Genomic DNA, 21,638 nt, shown 5'->3' on the forward strand with positions numbered 1-21,638 from the left:
ATGTAAACATATTTGCGAAGCAAAAAAAAAAAAGTCCATAACGGAAGAGAAATTTGTTGTCATTGAAAAACATAATAAGATGGGAAACATTTTAATCATAATGCCGAAAAAGTTTCCTTTTTATGCTTAATTGTTGTTGAATTATACATATGAATAATTTCTAACCGGATAACCGGATTCGGTTTGCTTTTTTTTTTTGTTGTTGTTTTCTTCTTGTTCATTCTTTTTACAATGCTCATCGTTTTTTCTGTAAATTTTACCACATTTTTATTTTTACGTCGTCATTTTTTTTTTTTTGTCATCATAATTTATCATTTTTGTTAAACATTAAACTTTTCTTTTTTTTTTATCGTCCTCTACCATCCCTTTTTTTTATTTTTAATCTTTTTTTTTCAAATATTTTCCATCATCTTTTCATCACTTCTATCTCGCTTTTTTCTTTTATCTCTCTTTCTCTCAATTTCACATCTTTGTTTTTAATTTATCATTTTTGTTAAACATTAAACTTTTTTTTTTTTTTTTTTATCGTCCTCTACCATCCCTTTTTTTTATTTTTAATCTTTTTTTTTTTTCAAATATTTTCCATCATCTTTTCATCACTTCTATCTCGCTTTTTTCTTTTATCTCTCTTTCTCTCAATTTCACATCTTTGTTTTTTTTTTTTTAAATTCATCATTTGTCACCTTTTCATCCTTTTCTATCATTTTGTATAATTCATTTCATTATTAGATATTTATTGTGCATAGATAATAATTACACAATAAAATATATTTGATAAATGATTATGAATAATTTTATTTTTTCATTTCAAATTTGATTATTTCAATCAGATGACAAATAAATTGGGGACATTTTTTCATCCTTCTTTTCATCTATGCAAAATGCAAAATGTTTAATCAAAAATTATTTTCATCTTTGGACTATGCTTCCTCTTTCCGACTGCGAAAGCGATTTTTTATAATTTCTCCCTCAAAAAAAAAAAAAAAAAAAATAATATTTACTATCTTTTACAATATTTACTGATCATTTAAAATTTTCATTTTTTTTTTTTTTTTTATAAGTTAAAAGCAATAAAATTATAGCACTAATTTTTTTTTTTTTTTGATAACTGTGTCAAATGTTTGTTTAACATTTATTGAAGTGATTGATTGAAAGAGTTTGCCATATTTTTGTATTAATCAATCGATCAATCAATCAATAATTTTTATTTTCAGTATTTAACAGATTTATTCTTTATGAAGATTTGATTTTAAATTATGTTAGGAATTAAAAGAAAATTTGATCGGTTAGTGAAAATAAAACGATGAAAGCGCAAAAAGAAGAAGAAATTATGGAATAATTTCAGTTATGGAATTTTTATGCAAATATATTTTTTAGACAAAGAACGAATAGAAAGAAGGAAGTGGTGAGCGATCAAATAATTAAAATTTAAAATATTCAATTAATCACTTTGGACTATAATTTAATGTATTCAGCAGTTAGTTCAAACTGTTATACAAATCGTTGTAAATTTACTTACATAATTATTCAATTTCCTTATTTAGCTTTCAATTTCTTACTATTCATTAATTAATTAGTTTGAATTGTACTGCTAATTAAACTGATCCAACTAATGCCAAGTATTTCTTTAGTGCTATTTAGTATTCCAAGAAATTTAGACAAATATATTTTTTGAAAATTTTATTTAAATGCTCAAACAAAGCATACAAAAAATGAACATAAACAAAAGAATATATAAGAAAATGAAATTATATAACGCTGAAATAAAATCTCCCAAAAGACTTTTTCACATTAAAATTTCTCTTTTCATCGGTATTTCAAATTTTCATCGATTTTTCCCGTAAAAAAAAACAAAAATGGAGGAGAAAAAGTAAATAAAATGTTGAAAAAAAAAAAAAAAAACAAAAACAAAAACAATGAGAAATAATTTTAATAATTAAAAAATAATTTTTTTAATTAATATAATTATTTTGTACAAATAAAAATTACATCAATATTTTAATCATTCATAACAATTTCAAAAAATTCAAAACGAAAAATGACCTCACTTATGAACTGTTTCTCAACTATTTATACATACTATTTTTGTTGCATATACAATCATAAATCAATAAATTCTAAATTTATTTCAATAAATTTTAAATCATTTTTTTTTCTGTTTCCAAAAATAACTAATAGTATATTTAAAAAGAAAAAAAAAAAAACATTTTGCTAATTAAAAGAAAATTCAGTTTTTGTTTTCCTTTAATAATAGTTCAATCCTCAGGTAATGTTTACCTGATTGTTAGCATGAAATAAGAATTGTCACCTGTTTATAAAGAGTAATTGTTAATTGAATTTTTGAAATTAGTTCTCTTCCACTTTTCTATGTGACACTTTCATATAAATCTTACCAGAAAACTTTATGACACTGTTGATAGCTTATGTGAGCTTTTGATTAGCTTACATTTGATATTTATCATCGATTTGTTAATTAATCTTTTATTGCAAAAATTTTTTGTAACAAATAATCAATAATCATTGTTGATAATAATTGTTTTTGTGATCAGAAATTGCTAATACAGTTTAGCTAATAATTAAAAATTGCTTAAGCTTTTTTTAAGCTTACAAATATTAATGTAAAGTTTTTCTTTTTTTATATATGAAAAATTATTGCGCACAAGAATCTTTGTTGTAAGATATAAATTTTTCTTTTATTCGTTTTCTCTTTTTTTTTTTTTTTTTTTTTGAACTTTTCAGTTTTTCAGTTTTTTTTTCATTTTTATTATGATTTCTTTGTCGTAATAAGAAAAATTTCTTTTGATTGATAATTAAATTTTGAAAAAAAAAGGAAAGATTGGCATTTTAGGTTTGTTGAGTATTCCATCATTTAATTATCATTTAAGAATTTTGAATGGCTAATTTAGGTTATTCTTATGACAAATATAAAATGCTACTCTGATTAGAGATGTCTAGACGATTAAGATGAATTTTGCTAGGCGAAAAGTTAGAAGAAATTTATGAGAGTAAATTCTGATAGTAATTTAAGTTTATTGTAAAATTATTCGTTACCGTAATATCTATCATTTCAGCTATTTTAAGAAAGATGAATACAGTTAAAAGATTGGATGATTACTAGTATGAGAATTTGACAAAAAGTAAGAAAGTAAGTTGGAATTAATGAAGATAGAATATGAAATTTGACAAATTGCGTAACAGTAAGTTGGAATTGAGATAATTCCAGAAAAAAAAAAAAAAAAAATAATAATTCCGGAAACGATAAAAGTTGTAAGTTACCTAAAATACATGTATTTAAGTTTTGGAATTAAATAAATGAATTTTTTTTCAAATGGCTAATACAAACAAAAAATTGAAAATGATAATTTAAATGTTAGATAAAAATATGATTTTATCATAGTTGATAATAATTATCAAAAAATAATAATTTTAAAAACTTATAAAAAAATAACTTTTTTGTTTTCCTTTTTTTGTAAAAGCAATAAAATAAGTTGAAAAGATAAATTTTGGCTTATTCAAAAAAAAATTGTTATATTTGCTGAAATCAATAAGGAAGTGAAGAAAATTGGCACCAAAAGATTTGAAAAGGAGAAGCGAAGAAAAAAGAAAAAAAAAAACAAAGAATGTATTGGATGGGTTTTTTTGTCGTCCTTTTCAACATTTGAAATTATCATTCCATTTTGATTTTTTGAAATTTATTTTCAAAAAAAAAAAAGAAAAAATTATTTTTTTCTTTTCTCTCTCTCTCTCTCTCTCTTTTTTCTCTTGTATTAATTAATATTTATGTTTTAGCAAATTTCATATATTTAGGAGAGAGAAATGAATGCTAATATTTGCATAAGATACCTTTAACTTGTTGTAAACATAGCTTAACTAGCATATAGTTAGCTTAATAATCCTTATCTAGCTTTATTCAACTTATCAAAAACTATCCTCGTTGTTATCATTATTATCATCATCATCATTATCATCGTCATTGTCCTACTCGTTGAAGCATCATTCAAGATTTTCACTCTTCGAGAAAAATTTAATTACATCAGCAACAACAACAACAACAATTACTACTACTCTTACTACGACGACAAAGTAAATCGATGAAATATGTAAATTTGACGGAAAAATGATGAAATTACGTGTTAGCATTATTATTATTATTGGTTTTTAATAAAAAATTATAATATTGATTTATTTTCTTTATTTAATTACTTTATAGTATAATAGCATTTATTATTATTATTAAAATAATTGAACGAAAAAAAAAAAAACGAATTTTACGACATTTTTTGATTTTTAAATCTTTTTGTAGGATATAATAATATATACTTGCATGTATTTTTTTTTTTTTTTCATCTTTTCTAAAATTATTCCTAACTAAAAAATTTTCACATTATTTTAAACATTTTGAAATTCCTTTTTCCATTTAAAAGAATTTCCTTCTTTTTTTTTTTTTTTTTTTCAACAAATTTTGATTAACAATCATTTTTTTCCATTACTGCTCTCAATATTATTTCCTTTATTTTTATCTTAAATATGAATATATTATCAGTTTACTTAATGTTTTCTCTCTAAAAGGAAATTAAATACTGATAAATATATAAATTATTTAAGTGACAAAAATAAGTTTATCATTTCATATCATATTTATCGACTGAAACACATCATTAATTTATTAATTACTATTATTTCATTATTAATAGCTCATTTGAGAGCAGCAATTTGTAATACTTATCACAAAAGTGATAAGAAATATTTGCTCTCTGTGTTAGTAATTAATTTAGCATTATATTATCTTCCAATAATCAATCATATATTTAAGTATTTATCAATTACTTACCGTAAATTTATATTTAAATGATTACTGATATTAAAAATTATTATACACAAACAATTATTAATGTTGGAAATTGTTATTGTCACTGATAATTTACCGTATAGTTGGAATGATTTCTGATTAACAAATAAATGATTATTTTAATAGATAAAAAAATAATTAAAAAAATTTTACCACATTTTAGAAGATCATTTATAAGCAATTATTTAATTAAATAAATAAACAAACCGAATGCTTTTCTTCATTAAATTATCACAAATATATTAGCAAATAGCAAAGTAAATAAATGAATAAAACAGAAATTTTTGTTTGCTATTAAAAAAAAAAAAAAAAAAAAAAGAATGAATCTTTGACTAAAATGAAAAAAATTATACGTACGTGAAAAACAGTACTGTAAGCTAATATTTGACGTTATGTTAGGTAAAATATACGTATAAAAGTTTCACGTTAGTGTTCGCTTATACTTAATATTTATATATGTTTGATAAAGTAATCACCTTATCATATCTTTGTGATATATAAATTAATATGGAAAAAATAAAACATAACAATTGGCTAATGTATACTATGTACCAATTAATTAATAATTAATTAATTTTTACTTGATATATATATATATAATATTTAATAGTTATGAGAAAAAATTCTATTAAAAAAATATAATATTACAAATATAATTTATTAGAAAATATTTTTACTCATCAATTTTATTCATATTTTTTCATGAAAAATTTTCTAATAAATAAATTGAATTTTATATATTTGTTATGATTGTTAATTATAATTAATTTTTTGTTATTTAAATTATTAATTGCACTGTTTATTTGCAAATAATAAATCTATTAACAGATATTTGTATATATTTATAAAAACTATTAGTTTAAATATTTTAGATTATTTCATTTTTTTTTTTTTTTTTGTAAATTTTGTTATGGTCATAATTTGTTTAATGTTTTATTTGATGCAAAATATTAATTTATTATAAATTAATTAATTTAAATATCTATATTAGAAGCTATTTTTAATACTTTAAGTTAAAAGCATTTTGTTGTTATAAGGCTTATCCCAAGTTGTATTAACTTTAAAAATGACGACGAAATAATTCTAGCAAATTCTTTAAACAAATGATGAAGATAAAAATCAAATTTAAATCAAATTTCACAAATTCTATGTTTTGTTTTCTTCATCTATCAAAAAGAAAAAAGGCCACATTTTAGTATTACTAAAGCCTAAGGCTAAAACAGAAGACATCTTTTTTGCACAATTTTCAAACTTTTTTTCCTTCACAAATCAATTTTTCTATTTTTCATAAATCAATTTCTTCAAAAAAATTCAGACTTTTCCTTCAACAAACAGTTTTTCATTTTTTTTTTTCTTTTTTTAACTAAAAAAAAAAAAAAAAAAATATTCCCAAGAAAATTAATGAAACAATTTGCATTTAAAATAAATGTTTGGCAAAATTTGTCGTACAGTTTTTCATTTTTTCTTTTTTAATTAAAAGGAAAAATATTCCTAAGAAAATTGATGAAACAATTTGCATTTAAACTAAATGTTTGATAAAATTTATCTTATCATTATCTTATCATTATCATTGTCAATTAAACATTTAAAATATTCGAGCATATTAGGTTTGACATATATAAATTTTTAATGAAAATTTAGGCTATTTCTTTATTTCTTCATATTTTCTGGTGTTAAAATCATTTGTCAAAGCTGTTTATTATGGAAGACCAAAAGGTGAGTGTATTGTCTAATTAAATATGTCACAGGTTAATGAAGCCGAAAAAGAAGGAAATGATTAAGATTGGTAAGAATGAATGGATGGATAAAGGTGACAATCATAGTAGTACTTATTGTTGTTGTCAACGTTGACATTTACTTATTTATTTTTCTCATTTACAATTATTATCCTAGCAATAATAAATGTATTATTTACAGAATATAATTTTTTAAATGTATTCAAACTATTTTGCAAAATTTAATTTCAAATAAAAAAATTTTTTTTTAAAAATTAAACGATAAGATAAATTATGAAAAATGAAAAATTTTCAACTAAAAACTTCTCACTGGAAAAAAAAATAATAAATTCATTTTTCTTTTTTTGATAGATTAATTATAATTAATTACTTTTATTATATTATACTTAAAAAAAAAAATCAACGAAAGTTAAAAGAAATCATGAAAAATCATTCAAACTATAATTAATAATATAATAAAGTGTTTTCTTTTTTTAATAATTAAACTACGAAAAAATTTTTAGTAATAAAAATTTTGCTAATTTTTTGTTTTTTTAAAAAAAAGATCATTGCATATAAACAATATTGTTGCTTGCAAAAAAGAAAGCTCAATTAGGTTATTTTGGTACCAATGGTACCATCCAGTAAGTTGGAACATTTTATTTGAGAATTTTATAAATGATCAATTTGATTATTTTATTTCATTTTATCATTACAGAATGTTTTGGTTGTTGAAATACGCCGCAAAAGTCAAAAATGAATGAAAAAAGAAAAAGAAAAGAAAATTTTAAAATAATTCGATAAAAAAAAAAAAAAAATTTTGCTTTGCTTTTTCCGTTTTATCCTTTTGCTTCAATTTTTCAAATTCATTTTTTGTTGCTTTATTCAACTAACTGTTAAAACTGTTATTTTTTTTTTTTTTTTTAATAGACAAATATTTAATTTTTAAAAAAATTTATAATTTAACATATGTTAATTTTTTTCAAATTTAAATTTTGTTATATGAAAATTATATGTATTTTTTTAATGATAATAGTTTTTTGGATTTTAAGCAAAAAGTTTTGTGAATTTTAGCCTTTAAAATATATGCTAATTTTATTTGCGCTGTTGAAAATTTGATCAGTTCATTACATTTTTAATTTTTAAAAATTTTTTCATCTTTTTTACGATTGACATAATTGATAATTTAATTGTTGGGTTTATATGTTTAACATAGTGAAAATTTCAGAACTATTATTGCCTTTTAAAATTGTGACTTTTAAAGTTTAACTTTTAAAATTTTAATTTTTCAAAAATTTATTTTACGATTCAAATTATTTATCCTAACTTTTAAAACAATGCTAATTTTTACATGGCAAATTTGTTCATAATAATTAGACGAATTAATTTAGTTGCTCAATTACCAGCAAGTTTTGATTTCATTTTTTTTTTTTTTATAAGTTTTATTCAATAATTAATTAAATGAAAGAAAAATATCTTAGTTAAGCTGAAAAGTTTGTTTGTATTTCAGAAAAATTGGCAGCAATAAAATGCGATGAGACAAAATTTTAACAATTTTATTGCAATTCTTTTTTCCTTACTCAATGCATTTCATTGGCTGTCACAAACTGTCGCACAAGAAGGTTTTTATTCATTTTTCGTTTTTTTCGTTTTTTATCATCGATTAATTCTTTTTTACAATTTTTCTTACTTTTCCCACTTTTAAACTTCTCAACAAATTCGTTTTAAATTTTTTTTTTTTCCACAAAACTATTTCGATTAGTAAGTATAGTTAACCATTTGCAGTAATTTTGAATATTCAGAAAAGATTTCATGAGATATAATTTGAAATTGTAAAAATTATAAAGCAAAAAATTGTAGAAGCATAATTGATTTAGAAAAATTATTCAATGAAAGAAAAAAAAAAGAAAATTTAGAAAAGATAAATCTTTTTTTTTTTTTTTTTTTTGAAGAGAAAGAAATTGTTTTTATTAAGAATGGCGTGTTCCGGATATGCCGGAAAATGTACATTGGAAAACGGATGATAATAGCATAACATTATGGTGGGATCCACCAGCAACAGCTGATGAAATATTGGTGCGTGGTTATACGATATCATACGGAATTGGTACACCAAATCGACGTGTAATTATTGAAGGAGCTAATACCAATGCTTTTACAATTAATAAACTTAGTTAGCAAATTTAAATTTGTTAAATTTTCTTTTTTTTTTAGCAGTTAACATAAATTTTATTTATTTTGAAATAACAAAAATATATGCATAAACTTTCAATTATTAATTAAATAAACTTAATGAAAATGAAAATTGCTTCATAATTAATGTGCTCAAAAATCAAGATTTTCATTCAAATATATTTTTAATCAAGTTTTGAATTTGAATTTTGGATTTAAATTTAATAAATTCAAAAATTTTGTTTAAATTTTGCAATCAATGCATGAAATTTAAATTTTTCTAATTTTGCTTTTTTTCAGAATCTAACACAACATATGTTTTTGCATTAACTGCATATAATGAAGCAGATGGTGAAGATTCAGAAAAGGTTCTTTTCACCGCTACTACCGAAATTGGAAAAAATTCAGGTAATAGATTCATGAACGTGAGGTCCGTGAAATCCGTGAAATCCGTGAGTAAGAAAATAATTTCAAAATTTATTGATTATTTTTAAAAAAAGACATACATATTCAAAATTTTAATCTTAAGTGTAAAAATCATAGTAAATAAATATTATGTTATTTAATTATGCTATAAAAATAAAAATAAAAAATATAAAATAAAAGTATTATAGAAATATAAAAATAATATAATTATGTTATAGAAATTATATAATTGTAGATAATATTCAACTAATAATAAACGCATAAAATAATCTGAGAGTTAATAAGCTAAATATTAATTTTTTAATCTATTTATTTGCAAAATTGACACTTTACCTATAAATTATACTAACAGAAATGATTATTTAATTCAATTCTTTATTTTTTAATAATATAACAAAAAAATTTTTTGCTTTTTTGTTCGACAAAAATATAACAAAAAATATGCTTAGAAAAGTTAAAATTTTGTTATCAAAATTTTATTTTATTTATTAAATTCGAACAAACTAAAATTTTAAAGTGACAATTTTTTTCTTAAAAGAAGAAATTTAGATGAACAATTGATTAATTTACAAAGACCAACAAATGTCAAAGCAAATGCTATTTCACCCACTGAAATTTCAATACAATGGACGGATCCAAATGTTGATATTTACTATGATCATCAATCTGAAAGCATCAGATCATTATTTCGAAAACGAAAATATGTGATACAGTATGTAAACAATAAATTTTTTTCAAAAATTTTAATTCAAAAAGTTTTATCAATTTTATATTATTTACAAAATTTTACAAAAATTTCAATCTTATTGAATTTTTTGTAAAATTATTTGACAAAATTATAAGTTAATCATAAGCATTAAAACGATATTTATAAAATAAAATTTATTCATAAATTTTTTTCCTATTTTATTCTTTTCGATCTATTATTGGGTACTGTATATATGATACAGTATCCGTATCATCATACAGTATTTTTTATTTCAGATACGGTAAATATCTTTGATGAAGTATATGATACAGTATCCGTATCATCGTACTGTAAACTTTTTTGCTATTTCAGATACGGTGAATATCAATCATTGAATTTAGAAACGGTAACATCAACAGTACCATATGTACTTCTTAGTAATTTGCAACCAGCAACAGACTACGAAATTATCATTAAAATAATTTTGCCAAATGGAATCGAATCAGCATGGACTATTCGAGAAGTTATCCAAACATTACCAAATGGTAGACAATTGAAGAAATTTTAAATTTTTCAAATTTTAAGCAATTTTTGGAGTATTTTATATTTCTAATAAAATTTAATAATAATTTAAGTAGCATTAATGGGTGGATCAAAGCTGATTGAACTTCGATTCAATTTTGAGCAATCAGAAAAATGTTTCTTCTATTCTGATTCAACAGCTCCACTTCAATGGAAAATGATTGAAGCTAAAAGCTATAATGAATTAAGAGATCGATCAGGTATGTATTTTATTACATTTATAATTAAAATGATTGAAATTTAGAATTAAATTAAAAATGCATTTATGATTTATGTTTAACATCGTTAAAAATTATTGTAATTACAAAGTGATAAATTTAAAATTTATTATTAGCAATTTTTTACAGCAAAACATTTTGTAAGCATACAATCAACAATATTTGATAAGAATTATGGTCATTTGATATCAACACCAATCATTCTTACTGATAATAATTATTGTCTAAGTACATGGATTTATGTTAAACAATTCAGCAAAGGTTGGCATTATGAAATATTCAAAAAAATTATTCAAATATTTCAAATTATTTCAGAAAGAAGTCAAATTAATTTCAAATTTTCATCTATCAAATAATATAAGATTTATTCTTAATATAAATATTAAAAAAATTTTTTTTTTCGTACTTCTAAGAAATTTTTCAGAAAGAAAAATTATAATTATAATTGAATAAATCTCAATTTTATTTTATTTTTTTTTTTTTTAAATAATTTTATAAATCTTAATTTTATGCATTGATATGCTAATCTTAGTAATGTTTTTTTTTTTTTTTCAATGTTTTAAAATTTTGAGAAGACAATTAATTTTTAAATAAAATCAAAATTATTGAAAGTTTAAAAATTTTAAACAAATATTTTTTTTTACAAATTAAAAATTTAAATGATTTAATATTAAGAATATAATATAATTGTATATTAATTTAAATTGCTATTTTTGATATTTTTAGGTACACTCACTGTTTCATTGCTACCTAATAATTTATTGATAGAAGGAAGATTAGAAGAAATGCCAAAAGAGCAATGGCATCATTTAATTTTAGATTTTACTAATTCGCATCATATATTTCAGGTTTTTCTTCATTATCAAAATCATTTTTTAAATTTCAATTTATCATTTAATTTGAAAAAAAAAATTATAATTTATTGTTATTAAAATTTCCATCTATTTTGCAGTGAATTTTTCACTTAAAGGATGCAAAATTTTGAGCTTTAAACTTTGAGCTATGCAAATTTTATAAAATTAATATACTTTAAGGAAGGATTAAATTTTGTAAAATTTAAATGTTTGCAAACAATTAATGAGTAATTTTAAATTATTTTTGCAACGATTTCTTCAGATATCATTCAAAGTGAGAAAAGAAGATGGTAATCAATTTTGGTTAGCTTTAGACGACATTGCCCTACATTCCGGAAAGTGTAACAGTGATCCGGATGCACCTTTACGGGATAATGGACAATTTCAACGTTGGTTTAAAATCATTAAAAATTACACTTTTTTTCTTTTTTTTTCTTTCAATTAATTCTTTTTTATCAATTTATTCTAAAATAAAAAAATGATCCTTAAAAATATTTTCTTTTTTTATCTTTTTTTTTGTTTCAATTGTAAATAAAATAAAACATAAACAATTCAAAGATTTTATTGAATTAAATTAATAGAATATAAAAAATGACTAAATTTGATTTTCACTATAAAACATTTAAAAAATAGACACAATTTTTTCAATTTTGTTATTTCTGTTATTTTAATTAGCGTTTTTTTTTTTTGAATTTTGTTTGCTATTTAAATTAAAAATTAAAAAGGATAAATAACATTGTTAGTTATTTTTATATAAATTTCGAGCAATGAAAATAAGTTTACTAATTTAGTGTTTTGCATAAATCAATAAAGTACTTAATTTTATAATTAAATTATTTTCTGTTATCTCAGTAATAAATTGGGAGAGAAAATAATTTTTTATATTTTGTTTTCATTAAAGATTGCACTAATTGTCTTTTTGGCTTAAAAAAAAAATTATAAAACATTTTAAAAGATTTTTATTTTAGAAAATAATTGCTTTTTTTTAGATTTAAAAAAATAAAAAAAAACAGCCAAATATTTTACAAAATATGCATATTTACTAATTACTATTCAATTGATAAGTCAAAATGACAAAATTTAGCTGATTAAATTAATTAATTGAGTAATTAAGTTTTTGATACTTTCATGCTTAAGCAAAGCAAAAATTTGAATATTTAAATTTAGTTAACTTTTTTAATATAATAAAATTGAGTATTTTTATAATATAACAAACATTTAATAATCTCAGTTGCATTCTTTTTTTTTTTTTTTTTTTAATTTAAACTTTTATTTGATTAATTGAATATTATTTTAATGTTAAGTTTAGTAATTTAATATTTTGTTATGTTATATATAAAAAATAGGTAAGTAATTTAATTTAAAATTAATCTACTAATTCAGGTCACAATTTTATATCACACCCTCAAGGCATTTAATATATTTTACTTAAAATTTTTTGTTAAATAATTGAAGTATGAAAATTTCTAATTTCTATAGTAATTTCTAAATTCAAATTTTTATAATTAGTCACTCTAAATTTAATATTTTTTCATTTATTATTTGATAATTTTTTATTTTAAAAATAATTTAAGTGTAAAAATTTTGATATTATGCGCAAAATCTTTTTTTATGAAAAATTATCGTAAAATTTTTAGTATTTCATGCTTATTAATAATTATTAATGGGTAACCAATGAATTAATTTTTTTTAAAAAAAAATTTTATAAAAAATATTTGAAAAATTTTTAACATTTCATATTTATTTTTAATATCTAAAAAATTAAATGCTAAATTAAATTCTTTTTTCACTTTTCAAATATTTTAATTCGTTTTTTTTTTTTTTTTCATCTATTTTGTATGTTATTTCTTTTTAACATGCAGAAAAAAAAATGCATGCATGAATGAATTGCATGCATATTTATGCATGCTTTTTATGCATTACATACTGGGAAAGTATAACTGCAACATTTCTTTTCTTTTTTTTTTTTTTCATTTTTTCCCGTTTTTTTTTTTAATACAACAAAAAGAGAGGGAGAGAGAGAGAGAGGGAGGGAGAGAGAAAAAAAGAAGGAAACGTTATGATTCATTGATTCTTTTTTTATAGATTACAAATCTTTAAATTTGCATCATTTTTTTTTGATATGATTAATTATTGATAAGAAAAGCTATCAAATTATCAAATAATCTCAATTTAATTTCTTTCTTTCATTTCAATTTTTTCTCTTTACTTTATTTTTTAATTAAAATTTGGTTCGTTTTTTCGTTTTTTTTTTTCGAATTAATCAAAAAAGAAAAAAAAAAAATAAGCAAAATGATAATATTAAAAATTCAATCAAAAATTTCAATTTTTTTTTTTCTAAGAATTCTGTTTTCTGTTAGATTAATTATGTCTGAATGGATATTCAAAGAAATAAAAATAAAAAAATTTTTTTTCTTTCTTTTTTGAAATTTTATTCATAATAAGAAATCAAATAATTATTGTAATTTTGTTGAGTTATTTGTTTATTATTACAATTTCCTCTCAAATAATTAATTAATTAATTTTTTATTTTTAAATTAAAATATTAAATTTATCTTTGCTTTCCCCCCTTTTTTTTGAAAAAGTGGGAAATTTTATGAATTAATAATAAAAATAAATTCACATTTTAAGTTATAATTTTAATAGAATAAAATTTTTTTTCCACAAATAAACAAAAATTAATTATAATAAATATTAGAATAATTAATTACATTAAGTTACAATAATATACAAACAATAAGTTTAAGTATTACTAATTAAAATACATTATCAATTTACAATAAGTTTAAATATTATTATTATTAATTAAAATACATTATCAATTTACAATATGTTTAAATATTATTATTATTATTAATTAATAATTACAATAAGTTTAGATATTATTATATTAATTAAATACATTATCAATTTACAATATGTTTAAATATTATTATTATTATTAATCAAAATACATTATCAATTTACAATAAGTTTAAATATTATTATTATTAATTAAAATACATTATCAATTTAATATACAACAAATTTAAATAAAATTAGTTATCACATAAAACAGCAATAGACAACTCTGATTACTGCATGAAATAAAATTAAATGAAATTAATTGGAAATGCTTACTTAAAAATTTTATGGTAATATTTTATATATTAAAGTTATTTCATTTATAAATTTTCACAATTAAAATAGAACTGTAGTTAAATACAAAATCAGATTATAAAAAAAAAGAAAAGGAAAAAAGTGATTGGATAGGAATAAATGTGTAATAAAGAATCTCAAAAAAAAAAGAAAAAATTTTTTTTAAAATATTTCTAAAAAAAAATTTAATAGCACAGAAAATAAATGAAAATCAAATTTAATCAAATTTCTATTTTGAAATTTTATGATTAAAATTAAAATTTTTGGATTTTTTTGCTATTTTTTTTGAAAGATTTCTTCATTTTTTTTCCCTTTTTTTAATGATTGTTTAACAAATGCTAATGCTTTTTTTTTTTTTCAAATATCTTTTTTAAACACAAATATTTTTCAGTGAAATTTGACAAATAACCTTTGACATGAGATAGAAATTCATACATTCTCAATCATTCACAATTTCATTTCTTAAATTGCTCAAAAAGTTGACAAATAACCTTTGACACGAGACAGAAATTCATACATTCTCAATTATTCACAATTTCATTTCTTAAATTGCTCAAAAAGTTGACAAATAACCTTTGACACGAGACAGAAATTCATACATTCTCAATTATTCACAATTTCATTTCTTAAATTGCTCAAAGGGTTTCATTTTTGATTAATTAATTGCTCACTAATTAATGATCACAATGCGTTAAAATGCAAATTATACGATTAAAAATGGAAATGTAATTTTTTTTTTTGGAGAGAAATTTGTTAATGAATTGCGTTAACTGTCTGAGTGTAATTATTTTCATTTATCAAATTAGTATTCGTCGTTTTGATGTGACCGCAATTTGTTGTACATTTAACAAAAATTTCAAACATAATTTAAACATTAAAATTATAGCAAATTATAAATGGAAAACAAAAAAGACGAATTAAAACAGAGAACAGATTGAAAAGAAATATATTAATTGGTACTTTTAAAAATAATAAAAAATTATTTAAACAAATAATTTAACAGCCATAAAAAGATGACAGTTAAAAATGATTAAATAACAAATTAAAACAAACAATTAATTTAAAAAAAAAACAAACAATATAAAGCAAAAAAAAAGAATAATAATGATAAATAATTAAAATTAGAAAATAAAAACTAGAAATTTTATCAAAAAGGAAGAAATTAAAAAATATTGGAATAAAATAAATTTTTAATTTGTTCGTAAATTTGAACAATTTTTTTTTTTGAAAAAAAGAGGTAAGAATTAAAAGAACAAAATATTGTGAATTTCTAACTGTTTTTGTTCTTTGTTTTTTGTTTAATAAATTTTTTTAATTCTGTTTTATTTAATTATTTGTTTAAAAATCTTAATTTTGTTTAATAAATGTTTAAATAAAAAATTGTTTTTTATTCAATAAATAATTAAATATTTATTAAAATTCACAAAGATTAATTTTATCAATTATTTTAATAACTTAGCAATTTTTCCTTTTTTTTTACTAAAAATATCAAAAATTTTTCTTTTCCTTTTTTTTTTTTTTATTAAATAATTTTACTGATACAATGAGAAAAGGAAAAAAGATTGGAACGATTATTTGCAATTGATAAATTAATTTTTTGGAAATTTTCATGAGAATTTGCATATGAAAAGATGCATAATTCACATGAAAATTGCAATTATATTAATTTTTTTTTTCCTACTTTTTATTGTTATAATAAATTGATCATTCAATAAGAATAGCAATAACAATAAGAGAAAAGAAAAAGAAAAATCAATTATATGCGGTCAATGAAATGCCGTGTGAAATGATTGAATAAATTTTGTGAAAAATTTTTGTCAATTATTTTTATAAAAAGAAAAAAAAAACATGTAAGAGAGAGGGACAAGAGAGAGAGAGAGAGAGAGAGAGAGAAAAACAATTTGTTAATAAAAAGTAAACAAATAATTCAATTATTAAAGTAAATAAACAATTTAAAATGTAATTAATCATATCACATGATATGTCAATGTCTCTTTATCATAATCAATTCAATTTTATATTTTATGAAATTAATTTTTTGCGATTAGATGAAATAAAATTTTAAATTCTACTGCTTAAATATATTATATAGTAAAATTATACAAAAAATATATGTAAAAGTATTTTATAAAAAATATTTTATTGAATTATTTGTTTGAATAATTTCATTGGAATAAATATTATAATTTATCTGATATGTTATTAGCTCATTATAGTTTAATTTAAAGTTTATCTTTTGAATTCTCAGAAAAATATTTAAAAAATATATTTTCATTCATATATAATCCATTAGTAATACTTAATGATCAAGTAAAAAGCATTTTTTTTTAATATAATAAACTTAAAAAATGTAAAATAATTAGGATAATATTTTATTTGTTGTAGTATTTATTTTATTTCTTATTGGTTTTATAAGTAATAATTTAATACATTTATGGTTAGAATACTATAAATATTCAACCGAATTATTAATACTATTATTATTATTATTTAATATTATTATTATTATTATTATTTAATATTATTATTATTATTATTATTAATTAATATTATTGTTATTATCGTCATTAATTGTTATTATCATTTACTTTTATAGTATAACTTGACATTATAATTGAAATACTTCTCCATTTTCTAAAATATGATTACTCGCTTAATCTTACTTTCTACTTTCGTTTTTTTTTTCTTTTTCTTTTTAAAAATATAATTTTATGAGAGATTTAATTAAATAAGAAAATGTTAGATATGTTATCATAATTCGATAAATTTTTACCATATTCTATTTCATTTTTTTTTTTTTTTTTTTTCAATATTAAAAATTTTTGATTATGAAAAAATGTCTTTTTTCTTGAAACCAAATATTTTTCATTTTTAAAATTCCTCTTTGTCTAAAAAAAAAATGACAAATTTTGAGCATGTAATTATTATTTTTAAACATTTTATTAATATTGGACTTAAAAATTATTGATGTGATATTTTCAATGTATTTTATTTTATTTATGTTAGTATAATTATTGAAATAAGCAAATAAGAAGCAAAAAAAAAATGTAAAAAAATTAAGTAAAATATAGAATAAAATAAAATTAATTGTAAAAAAAAATTTAATATTTGTAAAATTAAAATGATTTTATAAAATGAATTAGCCCAAGTTAATTTATGAAACAAAAACAATATAAAATGAAATGGTCAATTGATTTGTAAAATGAAATGGTCAATTGATTTATTAAACAAAATTGATGACTAATTTATAAAAAAAAAAAAATAATTTGTAAAATGAAATAAAACAAAACGATCAAATAATTTATAAAATTAAATAGTTAATTAATTTATAAAGAAACGATGAGTGTATATAAATTTATATACAAATTCACCTGTTTACAGGTATGAAAAAATTTGGAATTTGTAAGGTTTGATTAGTATTTGGTTTATTTTGGGTTGTCGAATGGCATAAATTGAAACGATCCTTTTTCCTTTTTCCTTTTTCTTTCTTACCCTTTCGGGTGGGTTCGATTCGTCCTTCGTTTTAACAACCTTTTTTATAATACAATTCCGTAATCTCGTCATTATCATCACACTAACCTTTCATTCTTTTATCTTTTTTTTTCTTGCAACTTTAGTTGCGTCATTTACGTAATAGAATATGTATTTATATTTTTACTATTATTATTGAACGTGGCATTACTATTATTACACGTGATCTCATTTATTATCATACGTGATCTCCTTTATTATTACACCTGATCTTCTTTATTATTACACCTGATCTTCTTTATTATCATACGTGATCTTCTTTATTATTATACGTGATCTTCTTTATTATTATACGTGATCTTCTTTATTATTATACGTGATCTTCTTTATTATCATACGTGATCTTCTTTATTATTACACCTGATCTTCTTTATTATTACACGTGATCTTCTTTATTATTATACCTGATCTTCTTTATTATCATACGTGATCTTCTTTATCATCATACGTGATCTTCTTTATTATTATACGTGATAATTTTTTTTTACTTTTATTATCAAACGTAATAATCAACATATATTTACTATTATTGTCATATGTAATATTATTATACGTGATCTTTTTATTCATTCCAAATACTCAATATGTTATCTAAAATGAAAATAGATAATCAAATTAATAAATAAAAATAAGAATACTGAAAATAATATATGAAATAACATAAAAATGTCTTTTTTTTTTTGTTTTATTTTCAAATTTATTTTTGAAAAAAATTTTTTTTCATCTTTTTTTGTATATAATTTATTCCTCTTATACTTTCTCTTTATTATTTTTATAAATTATTTCATTTTTTACTAAATGAAAAGAGAAAGCGAAAAAAAAAAGCAAATAAAAATTTTATGCCAAAAAAAGAAAATTAATTTGAATTTGACAAAAATATTTTAAAATGAAATCAAATAAAATTTATCGTTTTTTTTTTGATATTTTATAATTGAAAAATTATGCATAATGCCTTTTTACAATTTATTTTAGAACTAAAAAGTTAAAATGTTAGTATGAAAAAAGATATTTGCGAATAAAAAAATTTTTATATTTGCAAATTTTTCAAAATTAAATTTTTGCACACGGAAATAGAAAAGAAAGAAAATAAGACAAGTTAATGAACAAAATAAGTAATAGAAATTGAAAAAGGAAATAGAAAAAGAGAAAATAAATTTTTAAAAAAAAAAAAAAAAAGAAAAAAGTAAGAAATGGATTAAATGTGTAACAATCTTTACGGAATTACCAATTTCCATTTTAAAATTTATGCATTTAAAGCTTATATCGATTTAAATGTAAAATTTTGGGCAGCTAATATTAGCAGTACGTGGTGTGTGTGTAAGCATGCATCAATCATTTTATAAGTCAAAAATATGTCACACAGAAATTAGACAATTTAAATGTGACATATGAAATATTTATTCTCGAATAGAATATTTTCAAAAGTTTTAAAAGATTTTTCCTTCTCGAATTATCTTCATTTCTTATCTTATTGCTGCTATTCCCACTTTTATAAATTTAATTTTAAATTTTTACAAATTTTAATTTCAAATTTCTAAAATATGCATATCAAATTTTTAGCAATTTAAAAAAAAAAAAGAATCATTCTGATTTATTCATCTTTTCAAATTTTTTTTCCATCAAATTTATCAAAAAAAAAAATTTTTTTTTTTTTAAATGATGTTTAAAAATTTTTTTGAATATTCTAATAGCATTCATTATTTTTAATAAGAAATTTTTTTTTTTTCCTTCCTTTTGAAATGAACAAATATATTTTTATATATTTTTTGATGGAAAAAAAATTTTTTGTCTAATAAAAAAAAATAATTTTAATTAAAATAAAATTTTTTTTTCTTTCATTTTTGTTTGAAAAATTTAATTTCAACGAATATTATTTGCATATTTTGGTTGTTCTTTTTTTTTCTTATTCATTACTTTTATTATTAGTAATTTCTGTTTTTTTTATCAGTTTAAAAAAAAAAAAAAAAAAAAAAAAAATTATTCGGAATTTTTTAATTTTCTCTTTTCAAAATTCACATTCATTTATTATTTAATTTGAAATGAATATTGAAAAATTTTAAGTTTTTTTTTTTGTTAACAGTACTAATTTTAAAAAGCAAAAATTTAAAAAGGAAAGAAATTAAAAATTTTAATGTCATTTTGCAATGGAGCAAATAAATAATATTTTGAAAAGATAATCAACATATTATTTATTATTATTTTTTAAATATAATAAAAAATTTAACTAATTTTTTTTTTTTGTAAGTTATTTAAATATGATAATAAATAACATAAATTTGAGTTAAATAATAGTTTTTTTGTTTACAAAATCAAATTTGACCTTTCTTATTTCTTTTGTTTTTCTTTTTCTGAAAAAAATAAAACAAATTAAAAGGTCAAAATGAAAAATGAAAAAGCAATAATTTATAATTATATTTAATTGTTTAAAATTATATTTAATAAATAAAGTAAAAGATTTTTTTTTAAAGAAAAAACTATTAATTTATAAATTTAATCAAAAATAAATTAAACTTTTGTGTATGTGTAATTTGATGCATTCATTAAATTAAACTTTTCTTTTTAATTTTAATAAAAAAAAAAAAAATAAAAAAATTTATTTTTTGTTTTCTAATATTTTTATATATTATTATTATTGATTTAAAGGTGCTATAAAGGTCAAATTTTAAACTAAAAATTTTAAAAAAATTGCACAGAATTTCTTTAGTGAAAGTTTTGGTAAGAAAAGCTTATAAATTTTCTATATTAATAAATACTTTATATTTTATTATTATTTCCACGTACGTCATTCCACGTATTAAATTACGCATAAATAATGCATTATTGAATATAACAGTTATTATTAAGTGATAATTATAAAAAATTGCTTAAATAATTGAAATTTCATTTCAAATATAAAAAAGGAAAGCTAAAAAAAGAAAAAATTTAGTTTTTTTTTTTTTTTCATAAATATTCTTTTTAACTTAAATTTTAAATTTAAATTTGTTATTTTATTTTTTTCATTTCTTTGATATGCTATTGTTAATTAAAGTAGTATAATGTTAAATTCATTTTATCAACAATAATTTCATTTCCTGTTCCCTTCTTTTCCTTTTTTCATTTCATTTCCGGTTTAATACTTTTTCAATATTAAATTATCATTTCTATTAGGTGTGAATTAATTTTTTTTTTCTGCAAAAAATTTAATTTAATTTTTTGTTTTGCTATATTACTTTTATAAATCTTTGCTAGTAATAATAATAATAATAAGAAAAAGAAGAATTTTATTTTTTGAATAATTAATTTTTTTTTCTTTTAAATCTTTTACATTAATAGCAAATTGGCATAGAATTTTTGTTTTTTTTTTTTTTTTCAAATTTTAATTGAATTATCGAATTATTTAAAGTCTTAAAAGGTAATAAAAGTATTAAAAATCTAAACGAAAGTAAAAATTAGAAAAAAAAATTAAAAGAGAAAAATTTTAGATTG

The 21,638-nt window shown here is 19.2% G+C and overlaps 1 protein-coding gene across 1 annotated transcript; it reads left to right on the top strand.

Annotated features, from left to right (window-relative positions):
- Window positions 1–8,556: 8,556 nt before the first annotated feature.
- Window positions 8,557–11,949, top strand: Bma-cle-1 (Uncharacterized protein; the record flags this gene model as incomplete). Its single annotated transcript, XM_043081110.1, has 8 exons — window positions 8,557–8,737; window positions 9,037–9,144; window positions 9,712–9,874; window positions 10,223–10,395; window positions 10,486–10,632; window positions 10,780–10,911; window positions 11,377–11,498; window positions 11,767–11,949. The coding sequence occupies 8 exons, from the start codon at window positions 8,557–8,559 to the stop codon at window positions 11,947–11,949; spliced, it is 1,209 nt and encodes a 402-aa protein (XP_042937044.1).
- Between the last annotated feature and the right edge of the window lie 9,689 nt (window positions 11,950–21,638).

Source organism: Brugia malayi (genome assembly GCF_000002995.4).
Source record: "Brugia malayi strain FR3 genome assembly, contig: Bm_v4_Chr3_scaffold_001, whole genome shotgun sequence".
NCBI lineage: Eukaryota > Metazoa > Nematoda > Chromadorea > Rhabditida > Onchocercidae > Brugia > Brugia malayi.